Source organism: Heteronotia binoei, chromosome 6 (genome assembly GCF_032191835.1).
Source record: "Heteronotia binoei isolate CCM8104 ecotype False Entrance Well chromosome 6, APGP_CSIRO_Hbin_v1, whole genome shotgun sequence".
NCBI lineage: Eukaryota > Metazoa > Chordata > Lepidosauria > Squamata > Gekkonidae > Heteronotia > Heteronotia binoei.
This window is the reverse complement of record NC_083228.1, coordinates 129112832-129131358: the sequence shown is the minus strand read 5'-3', so window position 1 is coordinate 129131358 and position 18527 is coordinate 129112832. Positions and strand designations below refer to the sequence as shown.

At 48.0% G+C, this 18527-nt stretch overlaps 1 protein-coding gene across 2 annotated transcripts; it reads left to right on the top strand.

The window, feature by feature from the left end:
- The first annotated feature begins 2151 nt into the window (after positions 1 to 2151).
- Positions 2152 to 14702, top strand: ZMAT3 (zinc finger matrin-type 3). 2 transcript variants are annotated; one of them, XM_060240908.1, is made up of 5 exons: positions 2152 to 2480; positions 6335 to 6454; positions 8893 to 9059; positions 9209 to 9309; positions 14309 to 14700. In XM_060240908.1, exons 1-5 carry the CDS (start codon positions 2199 to 2201, stop codon positions 14518 to 14520), a joined length of 882 nt encoding a protein of 293 aa, XP_060096891.1. In that variant the 5' UTR covers positions 2152 to 2198; the 3' UTR covers positions 14521 to 14700. The 2 variants fall into 2 exon arrangements, with proteins under 2 accessions (XP_060096891.1, XP_060096892.1); XM_060240909.1 differs by lacking the exon at positions 6335 to 6454 and having other exon boundaries at positions 14309 to 14702.
- Positions 14703 to 18527: the final 3825 nt, after the last annotated feature.

Here is an 18527-nt window from a genome sequence, read left to right as displayed (position 1 = left end):
ACCTCAGCTTGAGACCCTGAAGAGCTGCAGCCAGTCTGAGTAGACTACTGCAGGGGTGGGCAACAGTAGCTCTTCAGATGCTTTTTTGCCTACAACTCCCATCAGCCCCAGCCAGCATGGCCAATGGCTGGGGCTGATGGGAGTTGTAGGCAAAAAAACATCTGGAGAGCTACCGTTGGCCACCCCTGGACTACTGACTTTGATGGACTGAGGGTCTGATTCAGTATAAGATAGCTTCATATGTTCATATATGGTTAAAAAAAATAGGGGAAAAGATATTCACTTTTGTAATTTGGCACCCCTTAAAGCCTGGCACCGTATTTGGCTGCCTAGTTTGCCTCTGTGATCAGGTCAGCCCTGAAGTCTCAGATTCAAGTTCCTGGCATTGCCCATGAAAGGGTCTCAAGTAGCAGATGTAGGTGGTGGCTCTTTTGTGCCTGACCTCCTGAAGAGCCCCTGCCAGCTGGGCTACTGAGCTAAACAAACCACTGGTCAGATACCATAAAAGGCAGCTTCCTGTCTTCAACTGAAGAGGAGCAGGGTATAGAGATAAGGGTTGATTCCTTTCCCGGTGGTTCTTGATTAATTGTGTGGAACAAGCCAAACATAAGGCAAGAGAAGAAGAGATTGGATTTTTACCCCTCTCTTCTCTACATGAAGGAGTCTCAGAGCAGCTTACAGTCTCCTCCTTTTCCTCTCCCCACAGCAGATACCGTATGAGGGAGCTGAGAGAGCTCTGAGAGAACTGCTTTTGAGAGAACAGCTCTGAGAGAACTGTGACTGACTCAGCAGGTGCATGTGGAAGAATGGGGATCAAACCCAGTACTCTGAGATTAGAGTCTGCACTCTTAACCACTACACCAAACTGGCTCTCAAACTGGGACACATGGGGGGAGGGTTTGAACTATCCTAACCAGAAAGAGCAGGGTTTTGGCCACTGTGTAAGAGAGAGTGTTAGACTGGATGGGCCATTGGCCTGATGCAACATGGCTTCACTTATGTTCTTAGCAGATCGTAGCTTTAGCTTTCCTCTCCATGAGGTCTATGTAATGAATGAATGACATTTGTGGGGGCAACAATGTTTCCCCCCCCTGTATTTCTTTTCCCCTTTTCTCTTCTGTTTTTGAGGAACCACCTCACTTCTTATTAAACCCCAGATATCCCCCAGATTTAGAAGTGATCTAGACATGCGGTGGAATGCGATGGCAGAATGCTGAGGTAGTAGAGAATGGGCTGTACCATTTCAGATTGCCAAGGTGGGATTACATTTCCTTTCCAATTTCCCCTATGCTAATAATTACCCATAAGTGGAAAACTAACTCAGCATACAAAGATCCTGAGGTACTAATTTTTCAAGCAGAGGGAGTTCTTGTACAAGAGTGCATTTAAAACGTGGCTGTCCACACCTACAATTTGAGGTGCTGCTGCCTTTTCTACCACCTTGTTCACCAGGCCTTAGTTCTGAAGTCGTACCTTCCATTTCCCCCAAACGCAAAAAAAGTTTGTCCCGTTGCTCTTTAGCCTAAATTCTGCGAGACCTGTAACTTGGGGTGCACAAACAGAACAAATGTGCCATTGAGTGACAACTAAGGTGACCTCTTCCTTGGGGTGTTCCAGGCATGGTTTGCCATTGCCTTTCTCTATGCAATGACTCCAGTCTTCTTCTCTTTTCCCTTCTTTCAACCCTCCCCCCAAAAGAGGGGACCCCCCCCTCAAAATCTAGTAAATAGAATTTTAAAAAGCAAAAACAATATATGTAAAGTGGAAACAAAAAATATAACAATGGTGGCAGATCTATACACGTTTCTATAAAAGATTTCCAAATATCTACACATAAGGCTATAAACAATTGTCGTCTGTATGCCACATGTTCAAATATTGATAGAGTTCTAAGGTCCTCAATCTGTTGATTTACCAGAAGTGGGCATTTGGACACAAGACTTTCTAGGCAGTCTCCCATCTGTGGATGACCATGGTTAGCTCTCAATCCCTGATGAGTTCAGGCCAAATGGAGCTTGTCAGGCTGCTGGTCTAATTGCGGGCAGGGGGATGCATAACCTGCGATAAAAGCACCTCCAACCCCTTTTTCTCTAAAAGTATGTTGGACACCCCTGATCAGTTGACTTTCTCTGTGTTTCTGGTCCAGATCTGTTCCTTTTCTGCCTTCCAAAGAAGCATGCCAGAAGGTCTCTTGGCCAATGATTCTCCTGCAGCAAGCCGGACCTCCTCTCCCTCCTCCTCCTTCTCCTGAGAAGTTGCCATCGCTTCCTATGTCAGTGGCCACCAGGCCCGCAGCCAACTTGCTACTGTCCCCGCAGAAACCCCTCGGCCTGGGGTCATCCTTGCCGCTCGCCCAGGATGAAGAACTGCCTACGGTGGTGGAGCAGGACCCGGTCCTGGAGGAACTGTGCAAACCTTTGTGCTGCAGACTTTGTAACGTCACCTTGAATTCTGCCCAGCAAGCCCAGGCTCATTACCAGGTACGGCGAAAGGTGCAGAGAGCCGTTTCTTCAGGGGATCCAGGCTCATAAAGCAGAGGGCATGCAACCTCTGGCTGTTTGGAAAAGAAATCTTTCCAGTAAGGAGATGTGGGTGGGGTGCTAGAATACCCAATATGTGAAGGGAATGGGAGGCAAAGATTTTTTATAAAAAAATAATTAAAAGGCTTCTAAGAGAAAAGGAAGCCACCATGGCTCAGTTGGTAGAGCATCTGCTTGGCATGCGGAAGGTCCCAGGTTCAGTTCTCAGCATCTGCAGTTAAAAGGACCAGGCGGTAGGTGATATGAAAAACCTGTACCTGAGACCGGGACATTTTTCTTGTAGCAGGAACTCCTTTGCATATTAGGCCACACACCCCTGATGTAGCCAATCCTCCAAGAGCTTGCAGGGCTCTTAGTACAGGGCTTACTGTAAGCTCCAAAAAGATTGGCTACATCAGAGGGGTGTGGCCTAATATGCAAAGGAGTTCCCTGGAGAGCTGCTGCCAGTCTGAGTAGATAATATTGACCTTGATGGGCTGATCTACTCATGGCAGCTTCATGTGCTCACATGGACAGTTGCCAGCGGTAAAACTTTCAAACCACGCTCAGATTGATATATTGTTTTTATTTACATCATCAATACCCTGCCTTGGTTACTAGAGGAGGCCCAAAGCAGCTGATGTCATTCTCCTCTCTTCCATTTTATCCTCACGACAACCCTGGGAGGTTGCTTAGGCTGAGGGTTGTATGACTGGCCCAAGGTCACTCAGGAAGCTTCCAGGTCAGAGTAAGGATTTGAACCTGGGTGTCCCAGATTGCAGTCCAGTGCTCTAAGCAATACACCACACTGGCTTACCAGTGAGCTATAACAACTGTGCACCATGTTCCTGTTTGTTTATTACTTATTGTGAGACCTTATTTGTGCTGCTCCCTAAGAAAGAACTTGCAGAAACTGTCTGGGTATTTCATCAACATGTTGATTATTACCAGTAATGTTAATTTGCCCTGATCCAGATAGCTCATTCTCATCAGAACTTGGAAGCTAAGCAGGGTAAGCCCAAATTAGTTCTTGGTGGAGAGACCACCATGGAAACCCAGGGTCACTCCTCAGAGGCAGATCAAGACGGGTAGCCGTGTTTGTCTGTAGCGGTAGAAAACAGCAAGTGTTCAGTAGTACCTTAAAGACTAACAAAATTTGTGGCAGGGGATGAGCTTTTGTGAGTCACCGAAGGAAGAAGATGATATTGGATTTATATTCTGCCCTATACTCAGAGTCTCAAAGCTTCACAATCTCCTTTACCTCCCACCCTCCCACAACAGACACCCTGTGAGGTAGGTGGGGCTGAGAGAGCTCTTATAGCAGCTGCCCTTTCAAGAAAAACTCCTGTGAGAGCTATGGCTGACCCATGGCCATTCCAGCAAGTGCAAGTGGGGAATCAAACCCGGTTCTCTCAGATAAGAGTCCATACACTTAACCACTGCACCAAACTGGCTCCCAGGAGTGCGCAGTGACTCACGAAAGTTCATACCCTGCCGCAAATTTTGTTAGTCTTTAAGGAGCTAATGCGCTTTTCTGCTACACAGAGGTACGTAGTGGTAAACTACCTCTGTTCACCTCTTGCTTTGAAAACCCCATGAGGGGGATCCATAAGTCAGCGGTGCCAAAAACCATGTTAATTTTCACTTATACAAATGAGCTTTCTTATGCCATCTCTTCCTCTAAATTTTGATGTCGTTTGGCTAAACCCCTGATCCGCTGATATGTGGGAGAGAGGTCTCTCTGGGATGTCCAGCTCTCTAGTCTGGCTCTAGGACTCAGGTTTTGAGGCAAAATCTGGGCAAGGGAGGTACGTTACCTAGCCGCCTTATCTGGTGATTTTAACACACAGCTGCTCATAACAACTACTTGGACATGTGAATTATAGAAGGGAGGGAAGGATCTGGCAGGAACAGCTCAGTTAGGGGATGTTTTAACTTATGAGTTGTTTTCTTAAATGTGGCAAACAGTTTCTGTCTTCAAAACCACAACGCTACGACTGCTCATAGCACCGATACCATGAGGTGTGGTTCTTCGGGGTCAATGAAAACACTGGCATATATCCAATCTTGCCTTGACCTGGGTGGCCCAGGCTAGCTCAGTTTTGTCTAATCTCAGAAGCTAAGCAGGGTTGGCTTTGGTTAGTGCTTGGACGGGAGACCATCGAGGAAGTCCAGGGGACGCTATGCAGAGGCAGGCAATGGCAAACCACTTCTGGTCATCTCTTGCCTTAAAAACCCTGTGGGGCTGCCATGCATTGGGTATGATTTGACAGCCCTTTCCATCACTCTGCCGTCCAGATCTCCAGCTTCAGTAGCCTTCCTGCTGCTTGAATGGCTCTTTGGTGGAGAAGGAGCTACTAATGTTAGAGGAAGGCTCATTTGGCTGAAGGAAGGCTGCCAACTTGGCTGAGCGGAGTGGTTGGATAAAAGTTATTACAGTTACTGTCATCATTCCGTGTGATCCCAGGATGCCCTGTTCCATAAGTCACAGAGCTTAGGTGGCTGGCCACCTGGCACCTCTTGGGCTTTCTAACAGTATTGATCATAAGATGCAGAGAAGCAGCAAAATATCCTATAGACCAGGGGTAGCCAAACTGTGGCTCGGGAGCCACATGTAGCTTTTTCACACATATTGTGTGGCTCTCGAAGCCCCCACCACCCCATCAGCTGGCTTGGAGAAGGCATTTGTCTCTTCAAATCACTTATCCAAGCCAAGCCAGGTGGCAGCTTGGAGAATGCATTTAAAGTTAGTTGCTTACTTTCCACCACTTCTTCCCTCCCTCCCACATTTCTCTCTCTCTCTCTCTGTCTATCATCTGTCTGTCTATCTCCATCCATCCATCCATCTTCCTGCCTCCCCCCCCTGCCTTCCTGCCCACCTGCAGCTCTCAAACATCTGACGCTCATGTCTTGCGGTTCTCAGATGTCTGACGTTTATTCTGCATGTCTCTCCGAGTAAGCAAGTTTGGCCATCCCTGCTATATTTGTATGTATGTATAGATGCATTATTCTAGAGGGCTTTATATGCAGGTGATAGCATTGTGCTATACAAAATGGTTCCTTGAATAGATGATTAGGGACTGCAGTCTGTACTGCTGTGCATAGCTTACTGTAAGTAGGAGTCTATTATGGAATCTCTGTACCGCTTAATGTATCACGTGGATATTTATGCTGTGCTCCAGTTCTTTCTGGTGGTTCCAGACTTCTAAAATTGTAATCCATTGGCTATTGACTGTCTTGTTTTTGTCTCTGTGAGAATGGCGGACTATAAATAATGTAAGTGAATAAAAATTAAAGGGTAAAGGGCACATTTCAGAAGCTTTTCCTAAAATGAAGTGAAATTCGGTAGCCTGTAACTATAATCACGGTGTGTACAACTTCAGCAACTGGTGAGGAGTCTGGTTTTATTAATCCATTTCATAAATGCCTTACCTATTAGCAGGGCTTTAAAAAAAATTTTTTTTAGCAGAAACTCCTTTGCATATTAAGCTACACCCCCTTGATATAGCCAATCCTCCAAGAGCTTACAGTAGGCCCTGTACTAAGAGCTCTGTAAACTCCAGGAGGACTGGCTACATCAGGGGGGTGTAGCCTAATAGGCAAAGGAGTTCCTGCTACAAAAAAAAAAAGCCCTGCCTATTAGGCCTCTGATCTAGATGAAGGTCTCCTGCTGGTATTCTTAATATTGGCTCTTGGGCATTGACCTTGTGGAGTCAGTCTTACTAGTAGGTGGTCCTTACCTGCAGCCTTGGTCCCCTTGCATTGGTTAATATCTGTGGCTGCCTATGAGCTGTTAATGCAAGCTCTCTTTCCAGGGTAAAAACCATAGCAAGAAACTTCGAAACTACTATGCTGCCAATAGTTGTCCAGCTCCTGCCAGAATGAATAGTTCTCTTGAGCCTGCCTCGCACCCGGTGGCTTCCCTTCCACCCCAGGTGAGTTCTGTGGAGGTGCATTTAGTTCCTCCTCAAGAGAAAGCATAATGAACATTGTTCTTGGGGCTTTGCAACATAATTTGCAGAAACTGTCTGGGTATTTCATCAACATGTTTATTATTACCAGTAATGTTAATTTGCCCTGATCCGGATAGCCCAGGCTAGCCTTGTCTATGTTATTTGATCGTTTTAATCCTGTTTTTAACAAGGAGTATGGGATAACATACAAGGCTCTCCCCTCATTTTTCCCCCACAATGGCCCTATGAGGTAGGATAGGTTGAGTGAGAATAACTAGTCCAAGGTCACACAGTGAATAGCATGGCTGTGAGGCTTAGTCTTTCACTCTTAGAATGGAAGAAGAAGGGTTGGTTTTGATACCCTGCTTTTTCCTACCCTAAAAAGCAGCTAGCCATCACCTTCCCTTCCTCTCCTCACAACAGGCACCTTGTGGGGCTGAGAGAGTTCTGAGAGAACTCTGACTGGCCTAAGGTCACCCAGGAGGCTTCATGTGGAGAAGTGGAGAGTCAAACCTGGTACTCCAGATTAGAGTCTGCTGCTCTTAACTGCTACATTACACTTGTGCAGTCTGACTCACAAAAAGCTTATGGCAGAATAAATGTTTTTCGTTTTAAAGGTGCCACTGGATTCCTTTTTTATTCTGCTGCTACAGCCAAACATGACTGGAATTATTCTAACCACCGCTAGCTCTTGCTTGGGCCTTAACTAATTATTTTAACAGGTCATGGGATTGCCTTTCTGTGTGTCATTTCAGGGTCCATGTGACTATTCTGTTCCTTCCCCACCTAAAGCTACCACACCTATGGAAGCACATAGCAATGATCCCTCACTTGGGTAGTTTTTGAAAACAGATTAAACACACTCAGTGGATGGGCAGAAGCCCCAGCAAACCAAATGGAGCTTCCATCGTTAGGGGCAGCATAGCGCTTCACTGCTGGATAGTGAAAGGAACAGGGCACTGCTGTTAGAGCATGCACTGTTGATGTCCCCCTATTGCAGGTTTTCTCCCTCCTTCCAGCAGATGGGAAGGGGTAGGGGATGATTGCAACATGATCATGTCACGCTAGGAGATGGGATTTCTTACACATTTGGGGGTGGGGCAGGGGGGATGCCTCTGTTGGAAGCATCCTTAGGTCACCCACAACCATTGACTCTACTCTTGGGTACAAAACAAGATAATTGAGCTATCACTTGAACTAATAAATGAAGAAGACTGCAGAATTATACGCTGCCTCTCTCTTTGAATCAGAGACTCAGAGCGACTTACAATCTCCTATATCTTCTCCCCCAACAACAGACACCCAGCTGCAAGTGAAGGAGTGGGGAATCAAACCTGGTTTTCCCAGATAAGAGTCCACACACCACCACACCAAACTGGCTCTTTGATGAGGACTTTGATGTTGGTGAAGTCAGAAGTGGTTGGTGAGGTCAGCCACTTGGGGGAGACAGTATCTTTTTTTCTTAAAGTCAGATCCTTTCCCAAAACCTTTTCCAGGTTAAATCCCCGGCATCTCCAACTAAAAAGGGTCCAGGCAAGTAGGCGTGAAAAACCTCAGCTTGAGACCCTGGAGAGCCGCTGCCAGTCTGAGTAGACAATACTGACTTTGATGGACAGAGGGTCTGATTCAGTATAAGGCAGCTTCATATGTTCATATATGTTCATATGTCCAAGTACAACCTGCTGGTGCCTACAGAATTTATACGCAGGGGTGTCGAACTCATTTGTGATGAGGGCTGGATCTGACATAAATGAGACCTTGCCAGGATGAGCCATAGATATCATAAAATGTAATGGCAGGTAGCAGATTATAAACTTTATAAAGCACACAGACAAACCGGCTGCAAGTGAATAAAGAATAAGGGCATTTTTTTGTCTACGCATGTTACAAGCTTATCAGTGGTCCCTTTAAATGCTCATTGTTTTATTTGGATCACCCTTTCTTGTCAGCTTTGGGTTGCGTCTAACCTGCTACTATTTAGTTTAATATATAAATTAATTATAACAAGTCACATTATCGCTTTCAGTGCCTAACACAGGCTGCGGTCACACACACACACTTAATAAAGCACCTTCAGTTCACTTCCAATGCACTTTTCAACTGGATTTTGTCAGTTCATACAGTAAAATCCTGTTGGAAAGTGCAATGAAAGTGGATTGAAACTGCATTATTTAGCGTGTGTGATTGCAGTCACAGTGTGTGTTTGGGGGAGGGAAAGATCATTAGTTTTGCTGGTTTCTTGGGGGGGGGGGCACAAAAATGAGTGCTAAAATGGCCACCCCTCCCTCCCGGTCTCCTATCTGACACCCATGGCTTTCCTTGTTATGGAGCTTGCCCTGGACACCACAGAGAGTGGGAGATAGCATTATACAGAACCAGCTGCTTCGGTTTCTCTTAACACCCTTATCCTTTCTGTGTAGGGAGCCTCATCCAAACCAGGAGGCCGTGTGATTCTGGCCACCGAGAACGACTACTGCAAACTATGTGATGCTTCATTTAGTTCCCCAGCAGTGGCCCAGGCTCACTACCAAGGGAAGAACCATGCCAAGAGGCTAAGGCTGGCCGAAGCTCAGAACAATTCGTTCTCGTAGGTATTGTTGAACTTTCCCCCACACGTGGGTGGTTGTGACGCTTGCGGCTTCTAATAAAACCTTTCTTGTTGACGACTGTAAAATCTGTCTTCCGCCCTCTCTTCTCTTTGTGTCGCTGCTTGCCACCGAATGCCGTCCACATCAGGGATTCATCGGAAGGGAACAAACGGAGGCCGAGGAAGGAAGGGAACGATTACAAGATGATGCAGAATAGAAGGAACGTGTACGTTGTCCAGAATAACACAGGTAACGCCGGTGCTGGTCTCCTAGATACCGCTGATTGGCAGGTGTGGCTTGTGGGCTTGTGTTGCCAGGTAACTGGGGCAGGTTGGGTCTCTGTGTCTGGAACCAGAGATTTCCCAGGAACAGATTTCGAACAGAAGCTGGCTCCTGGGGCACAGCAAACCGGATAGAAGTTGTAGGGTCAGGTTTGATTTCTGAAGGAACCACAAGACAAAATGCGGTACGCTAAGTAGAGATAAAGGCAAAAGCTGCCTTCAGGTTTACCATCTAACAGACAAACACAACTAACCTAAAGGGCATAATCCAAGAGGGCAGTGGAGGTTAGCCAGCTCGCAGGGGAAAGTGTGAGGGATAAAGTACGTCTCGGAATGCTCTTTAAAAATTTAAGCTAGTAGAGCTGTTCTAATATGGAAGAGGCAGTTCTACAGAGAGAAGTGGTTTGGTAAGAAGAACAATAAAGAGCAAGAAGGAGTTGCGAGACCCACGGGAGCCCAGTGTCGCTGGGCATGGCTGGAGTTCTGAGAATGGGAAGTGGGCGCCACCACAAAATGGCTGCCATGAACTTTAAGAATGTTGGGAAAATCCTAAGCCAAGCCCTCATTGGGTGGCCCTGGCTAGCCTAATCTCATTGGATCTTGGAACCTAAACTGGGTCAGCCAGGGTTAACATTTGGAGAGGAGACCACCAAGGAAGTCCAGGGTCACTATGCAGAGGGTGGCCATAGCAAACCACCTCTATTTCTCTCTTTCCTTGAAAACCCTTCTGTTGCGAGGATCCAACAGAAGAAGGACCACATACGCCATTCCTGATTTTAGGGTTTCCAGCTCAGCCAAGTCTCTGCTGGCCCTAAGGCCAAACTCCAGTTCCAATACATAACACTACCCGAAGGAGTCAGAACGGTTTACAATCTCCTTTATCTCCCCCCCCCCTCGCCACAACAGACACTCTGTGAGGTAGGTGGGGCTGAGAGAGCTCTGGCAGAAACTGCTCCTGAGAGAACAACTCTGAGAGAACTGTGACTGACCCAAGATCACCCAGCAGCTGCATGCGGAGGAGTGGGGAATAAAACCTGGTTCTCCCAGATAAGAGTCCATGCACTTAACCAAACCACAGTTTGGCCACCCCTGTCCTAAGGCATAGCCCCTAAGCATTAATGCTAAAAGAGCTAGAATTTCTGACTGCCAGACAATCTTAGGACCTCCCAGCTATACTACACATGCTGCCATGTGATTATTATCATCGGATAGATGGGAAGAGGATGAGAGAAGAGGCCATTTTAAATTGACTGGGTTGGGGCCGGCCTGTGTGTTTTCTTATCTACTGAATTTATATCCCATTCTTCTCCCCAAGGGGGAAGTCAAGGAACGTGAATTGTTCTGCTCCTTTTAATCCTCACAACAACCCATTGTGAAGTAGGCTGAGACTTACGATGTGTGCTTTTGGCCCAAAGGCACCCAGTGAGTTTCCATGGTAGAGTGGAGATTCAAACCTGGGACTCCCGGATCCTCATGTGACTCTCTCAAGTGCCACACCACACTGGCTTTCCAGTATGCAGTAATGCCTAGTAAACAGGGTGAGAGATGTGATTGGGGAGGGACAGTGGCTCAGTGGTAAAGCATCTGCTTGGTAAGCAGAAGGTCCCAGGTTCAATCCCTGGCGTCTCCAAAAAAGGGTCCAGGCAAATAGGTGTGAAAAACCTCAGCTCAGGACCCTGGAGAGCCGCTGCCAGTCTGAGAAGACAATACTGACTTTGATGGACCAAGGGTCTGATTCAGTATAAGGCAGCTTCATATGTTCATATATGTGTTTGCAAGGTAGCAAAGATGGTGGAGTCTTCTGAGGCTTTTGTGGCTCGTGGCTCTTTGAGGCTTGCAAACTTCACACACGTTGTCATGCCGACAGCACTAAAGCCATTTACTCCAGCTTCAGCTGACCCTCACCTGTCTTCCTGGCTTAATCCACTCCTCATTCCCCCACTGCCAGGGATTTCAGGCCTGTCCATTCGCTTGCTTTCTCACCTTGCATCTTAATTTACCATCTGCCCTTCTCCGACACCACTCCGAGCGGGGGCAATTTTCTGCTCTGTTTCTTTGGCACCAGACCAGGGTCGTTTGACTCCTGCAGTACTAGATCTGAGCCCTGGTTGCGTTGCAGCCGTCCAGAATGACAGCACAAGTTAGCCACCCTCCAAGGCCATCTGTTGTGGGAATAATTATTTTTTTCCCAGGCATTTCAGACCCTGAATTTTAATCAACATTCCAGGAGACGGACAGTCGGCTTCCTCATTTTACTGAAGAACGGGTCAGATCAGTTTGCCCATAAAGTAACTAGAAAAAGCTTTCTCCAAAGATAGTTTCAGAGTAGGGATGGCCAAACTTGCTTAATGTAAGAGCCACATAGAATAAATATCAGATATTTGAGAGCTGCAAGACATGAATATCAGATGTTTGAAAGGAGGGAGGGAGGAGGGAAGGAAGGAAGAAAGAAAGGAAAATAGATGGGTGGAGGGAGGGAGAGGTGGAAAGGAAGCAATTTTAATTTTAAATGCATTCTCCAAGCCACCGACTGGCTTGCTTGGAGAAGTGATTTAAAGAGACAAATGCCTTCTCCAAGCTGGCCAACAGGGATGTGGGAGCTTCAAGAGCCACACAATATGCGTAAAAGAGCCACATGTGGCTCCCGAGCTGCAGTTTCGTCACCCCTGTTTCAGAGGTTTAGCTGCATTGGTCTGCAGTAGAACAGCTAGATTCCAGTCCAGCAGCACCCTAGAGACCTGAAAGATTTGGGGTGGGCTGTGCGCTTTTGAGTGTCAAAGCTTCCTTCTTCTGTCTCTGATAAAGGGAGTTTTGACTTTCAAAGGCTCATACTCCCAAAATCTTGTGGGTTTCTAAGGTGCTCCTGGACTCCAATCTAGTCTAAACACCAGGCTGCCCACCTCACTTCTCCCAGTCCAGATAACATTTGAGCAGGACCTGGTGGTGGTGATAAGTTATGTCAAGTCACAGCCAATTTATGGCGACCCCATGGAGCAGGGATGGCCAGACTATGGCTCACGAGCCACGTGTGGCTCTTTCACAGGTCGAGGCTCGCAGAGGTCGAGGAGGAGCCTAAGTAGGGAGAGCCAGTTTGGTGTAGTGGTTAAGTGTGTGGACTCTTATCTGGGAGAACTGAGTTTGATTCCCCACTCCTCCACTTGCAGCTGCTGGAATGGCCTTGGGTCAGCCATAGCTATCTCAGGAGCTGTCTTTGAAAGGGCAGCTTCTTTGAGAGCACTCTCAGCCCCACCCATCTCACAGGGTGTCTGTTGTGGGGGGAGAAGATATAGGAGATTGTAAGCCACCCTGAGTCTCTTATTCATAGAGAAGGTCGGGGTATAAATCTGCTGTCATTGTCTTCTTTTAATGAAGGCTTACTCTCAAGTAAGCATGCTTAGCATTGGGCTCTCAGTCAGCCTCTGATCACTGATGCATAGTGTCTTTTTCTGCCATGTGTGAAGTGGGGAAGGAGCGAAAAATAGGTAGGCTTGCAAGCTCTTCACCACCACCACAGAGGTCACCTGGAGAGCCAGAGTGGAGAAAGTGAGAGCCAAGGGGGTGGAATTAAAGAGGCCAGGACTGGGTTCTCCTTTAGTTTCATAACTTTTGTAGGAGCTGTATTTGCTCACCTTGGTATCAAGACAAAGAAAGAGGCATAATGATGCAAACAGCAAACAGCAGTCAGTGATTTCTATGGTACATGTGTATTTCTTTTCTCCCGCTGCTGCCAAAAAATAATTCCGTAACCTTTCCCTATGCTGGTCTTATGGGGACTGTTATTCCCAGCTTTTGTTTTTTTTTTTTAAAGTCTCCTCCTAGCATGTTGTGAAGTGCATACATATGTATTTTATCTTTCTGTGCAAAAACGTATTAAGAGTTTTAATAAAGACGTGTGTGATATTTGTTCGTGTCTTGCAGCTCTCAAACATCTGATGTTTAGTCTATGTTAAGCAAGTTTGGCCACCCGTACCATAGAGTTTTCAAAGTAAGGAAATGTTCAGAGGTGGTTTGCCATTGGCTGCTTCTACATAGTGACCTTGGACTTCCTTGGAGGTCTGCCATCCAAATACTAACCAGGGCCAACCCTGCTTATTTTATTTTATTTATTTATTTATCTGAGATTTAGCTTCCAAGATCTAAAAAGATCAAGCTAGCCTGGGCCATCCAGATCAGGGCACACACACAAAATCCACTGAATGTAGGCCCAGACAATGAGGGGGAGACAGATGTCTGTGAAGGACACAGCCTTTTCAGTGGGTTCCCTCATCTGAGGTGTGCCATCTTTCTTCCTTGCACCTGGCACCTTCCTGGCTGAATGTGCTCTTCAAGTATCAGAATGGCCAGGGGTCGTTTTGTAGAAAAATAGGTGGTGGAGCTTATTAGCATAACTCGTTAGCATATTGCGCCCCCCATCAGCCAAAAGCAACCCCACACAAGAAAAGAGGGCCCTGGGCAAGCGAGGCCTGCTTGGGCTGGCTAGAGATCCGGCCAGCCCAAGCAGGCCTCGCTCATCTGGGGCTCTCCTTGGCCACCCTTCCCACAGTCAAAAGGCCAGCAAGCCACCCGCTGTCCAAAATCACATAAGTGGAGAAAGGGTGGTGTGGGCTTCTCCAGGGATGAATGAGGGCTGCTGGGGGTGTGGCAAAGCTCCTGCTGGCTGGCTGGCTGCCTGTTCTCCTAATCCAGGGATTGTTATGCGGCTGCACCTACTATTCAGTGGACAAGGTAGGTGGGGAGGAGGAGGGGCAACCTCAGAAAGGTTCAGGAGCTGTGCTCCTGTGAGCTCCTGCTGAATTCAGGGCCTGAGAACAGCCAATGGATGTTGATGTTCAGAGGGCCATTCCCAGCTGTCTTGCCCCAAGGATGTCCTCACCTCTTCTCAGCGGGTTCTCGTCACTGTCTCCGTAGCTCTCTGTCTCATCCTACACTGTGAACATCCATCTCTCCTTCCTGTTTCCTCCTTGCAGGCCCTTATTTCAACCCGCGCTCTCGTCAGCGCATCCCGCGCGACCTTGCCATGTGTGTCACCCCCAGCGGTCAGTTCTACTGCTCCATGTGTAACGCTGGCGCCAGCGAGGAGATGGAGTTCCGGCAGCACCTGGAGAGCAAGCAGCACAAGAGCAAAGTGTCCGAGCAGCGGTACAAGAACGAGATGGAGAACCTGGGCTATGTGCAATGAGACACGATTCCCACTGGCCGCTCCCCCGCCCTTGACACGGGAGCGCCTTCTTGCCGCCCTCTGCTTGACCCACGCGCCCCGCTTCTGTGCTCTGCGCCTTCGGAGCCTCTTCTACAGCTCGCTCAGTGTTTCTAACCGCCTTCATCCCTAACGGTGAAGTAAGGGGGTCCAAGGTTTTTTTCTTTCGCTCACACTCGGCCGGAGTATGCTCTGCAGGCTGCTGAGTGTTCGTGTCGTGTCTGTTCGTTCACGAAGGTTCGCAAAGGTTCTTCATTCGCGAAGGTTCTTCGTTTCGTTTGCAGGGGAGATTCTGCTGCTGCCCTTTTCCCTGCCCGCACTCCCCTTTGCATGAGTGCACTCGGCCTGAGAAACACCAGAACTGCAGAGAGGCAGGGCACTTCTCCCCCCCCCCCTTTTTTTTTTGCGTGGCGTAGCTCCACTGTAGCTGCAGCACGGACGGTTTTCCAAGAGGGGAGCAGAGTGCAGTGAAAGTCCTGCCAAAGTGCCCACGGCTTGGCGGTAGAGGCCATGCTGTGCAGACCACCCCGCCTCCACTTAAAAGTTTCTCGAAACACCCCTGGCCAAGGACTCGGGGAGCTGCTGCTAGTCGAAGTAGGCCATGTTGGGCCAGGCAGACCCAGTCACTTGGCATTAGGATTGCAGAGATTCTGTTGTCTGAGTTGGAGAGAGAAATTAGGAACCGTGTTGGGATGAATGCTAAGGACGGGGGACTTGTTCAGGAGTTGAGGGACGAGTGTCATCTTGGAACCTGCAGTCCTGTTGGCCTTCAGTCTCTTTCCCTCTACACACACCCGTTGATCTGTCTTTCCCCAAGACTGAATTAGTCATTGGAGGGGGTGGGGGAGAAGCTTTTAGCATTTTGGGTTTTTTGTTTGGGTTTTTTTTTTTTGCAAAAAAGGAAAAAAAATTACCACTACAGAACCTAAATCCCCTAAGCAAATTTGAAGTGCATTCCTGTGAATGCAAAGTGTCTCACTTGCAGAACTTGGGAGTTTTGGATGCTTTACCTGCACTGCCGACGCATGGAAAGGCGACTCTCCATTTCTATATCGTTCATTTAGCTTGGTGGTGATGGATGTCAGAAAGATGATTTCTGGCTTGAGAACGTCTGGGGATAAGTCTCCCTTCTCTCATCGACATGCCTTCTGAGATTTATCTTCTTTTACCCTCTTATTTCCGACAAGAATTCGTAGAATCCTAGAATCACAGAGTTGGAAGGGGCCTTACAGGCTATCTAGTCCAACCCCCTGCTCAATGCAGGATCAGAGCATTCTGAAAAGTGTTCGTCCAGCTGCTGCTTCAAGACTGCTAGTGAGGGGGAGCTCATCGCCTCCCTCAGTGGTGTGTTTTTGGAAAGATCACAGTCGAAGCGCCTCTCACAGAATTACAGAGTTGGAAGGGGCCATTTTTATTTTATTTTATTGCATTTATACCCTGCCCTCCCCTAATGGGCTCAGGGCGGCTAACAGCAGTTAAAATAACAGTGTTAAAATCAAAGTACAAAAACATAATTAAAACATGGCCATCACAGGCCATCTAGTCCCACCCCCTGCTCAATGCAGGGTCAGCCTAGAGCAGGGATAGGGAACGTTGGCTCTTCAGATGTTTTTTGCCTGCAATTCCCATCAGCCCCAGCCAGCATGGCCGATGGCTGGGGCTGATGGGAGTTGTAGGCAAAAAACATCTGGAGAGCCAACGTTCCCTACTTCTGGCCCTAAAGCATCCCTGACCAGTGTTTGTCCAGCTGCTGCTTAAAGCCTGCCAGTGAGGTGAGCTCACCACGTCTCTCAGTAGCTGATCCCACTGTTGAACAACTCTGACTGTAAAAAGCCTAATATCCAGTACCTTCCCACCCTTAATTTAAACCCATCATTGCAAGTCCTCTTCACTGGTGCCAACAGGAGCAGCTTCCTATCCTCCTCTGTTCCTGATGGCCTTAAGCCTGGTTCACACATGCAGGAGAATGAGGTGGTGGAATGAACTTCTGGACTTCCCGGTGCAGGTGGGAGATGGTGGAGGGTCCCCTGGCTCAGTGGTCGAGCTTCAGCTTTGCTTGTGGAAGATCCCATATTCAATCCCTGGCATCTCAAGTTACAAGGGATCCGGTATTAAGTGATGGGAGAGTCCTCTGCTTGAGACCTGCTGCCAGTTAGAGTACACAGAACTGATCTCAATGGACCAAGGCAGGGCTGGCCAAACTGCAGCTTGGGAGCCCCATGCGGCTCTTTCACACATATTGTGTGGCTGTTGAAGCCTCCACCTCCCTGTTGGCTGACTTAGAGAAGGCATTTCTCTCTTTAAATTGCTTCCCCAAGCCAAGCCAGCTGGTAGCTTGGAGAATGTGTTTAAAGTTAAAGTCGATTTCTTTCCACCTCTCCTTCCCTCTTCCTTCCCCATCTATTTTCCTCTCTCTCTCCCTCCCTCTCTTTCTCCCTCCCTCTCTCTCCCCCTCCCTCTCTTCCTCCTTCTCTCCCTCCCTCTCCCCCTCCCTCCCTCCCTGCAGCTCTCAAATATCTGACATTTATTCTTTGTGGCTCTTCCGTTAAGCAAGTTTGACCACCCCAGGACCAAGGGTTTGCCTTGGTATAAGGCAGCTTCAGGTGCTTATGGAGAATCCTGTTTTAAATGCTTTCCTTTGTTTAATATAAAAAGAAAACTTGGTGTGAGCAGAGAGGAGGTGCAGGCTGTTTCTCTGCAACACCTGTTCTCCATCTGCATGAAGTTTGTGTACAGAGGAACATTCAAAGCCAGAATCCACCACCTGCTGCCTCATTTTCCTGCATGAACAAACTGAACTTTTACACATTTTTGCTCCTTCATTGAAAAACTGCAACGGTGCCCTCTGGGCTTTGCCGTCCAAAGCTTGCTTAGAGGTGGAAAGTGGAGGCAGAGAGATCTCTGGGACCCGCTGCTCAAAGCAGTTGCTCTCTAGCGAGGCTGGTCCTGGCCAGCCCCACTGAATCCAGAGTCTCGCTTTCCTCTCCACCAGTTGCAGCCAGACACATTTGGCTGACAAACGTGATGCGCGGAGGTATCTGGAGGAGGTATCTGGGCTCAATTAAAAGCATCTGACTCTCCTGGCAGTGCTGCAAGGACAGCTGGCTGACTCTTCCTGTCTCGGGCCTGCTGCCAAGAAGCATCTTTCCTCCGCTGCCCGATTGAGTACAGGAACTGGCAATCAGTTTTTAATGTGCTGCTTCCAGCCCCAAAGTGTGACCATCACTGATGAATAAAACTACTTTTGTTTCATTGCCATCGCCCCTCCCCTGGAAATGTTGCATCTTGAGGGGAGGGACGGTGGCTCAGTGGTAGAGCATCTGCTTGGTAAGCAGAAGGTCCCAGGTTCAATCCCTGGCATCTCCAAAAAAGGGTCCAGGCAAATAGGTGTGAAAAAACCTCAGCTTGAGACCCTGGAGAGCCGCTGCCAGTCTGAGTAGACAATACTGACTTTGATGGACCGAGGGTCTGATTCAGTATAAGGCAGCTTCATATGTTCATATTTAACGGATCCGTCAGTGGGGTTGTCGGTTCTGAGCTTGTCAGGCCGATTCCCTACTAGCATTGCTGCAGCCTCAGGCTCCTTTTTCCCCGTGGTGCTTTGGCCCGATTTTGCACATGCTGCTGCGAAGCTGTGACTTGCTCCGCCTCTTTTCCAAATTCTCTCCGCGGCTTCAAAATCTGGTTTTCAGAGAATCCTGGAGTCGTGGAGAGAACTTGGGAAAAAGGCGGGGCAAGCTGCAGCTTCGCAGCGGCGTGTGCAAAATCGAGCAGGAGCACCGCGGGGAAAAAGGAGCCTGAAACTGCAACTCGGCTCTTCTCTTCTGCTTCAGAACTCTGACACATGGCTCTGCTGCACTGGGAGTAAACATAACACTTCATTCCATCTCCATAGATCCAGGTGGGCAGCCGTGTGGGTCTGAAGCAGAAGAGCAAAGTAGGAGTCAAGCGGCACCTTTAAGAGCAACGAAGTCTTATTCAGAATGTAA

Coding starts and splice junctions, on each gene's coding strand:
- ZMAT3 (XM_060240908.1), top strand. CDS start 2,199: ATGATTCTCCTGCAGCAAGCCGGACCTCCTCTCCCTCCTCCTCCTTCT. Junction 6,455..8,892: donor TGGCTTCCCTTCCACCCCAG/GTGAGTTCTGTG, acceptor CTTTCTGTGTAG/GGAGCCTCATCCAAACCAGG. Junction 9,060..9,208: donor GCTCAGAACAATTCGTTCTC/GTAGGTATTGTT, acceptor CGTCCACATCAG/GGATTCATCGGAAGGGAACA.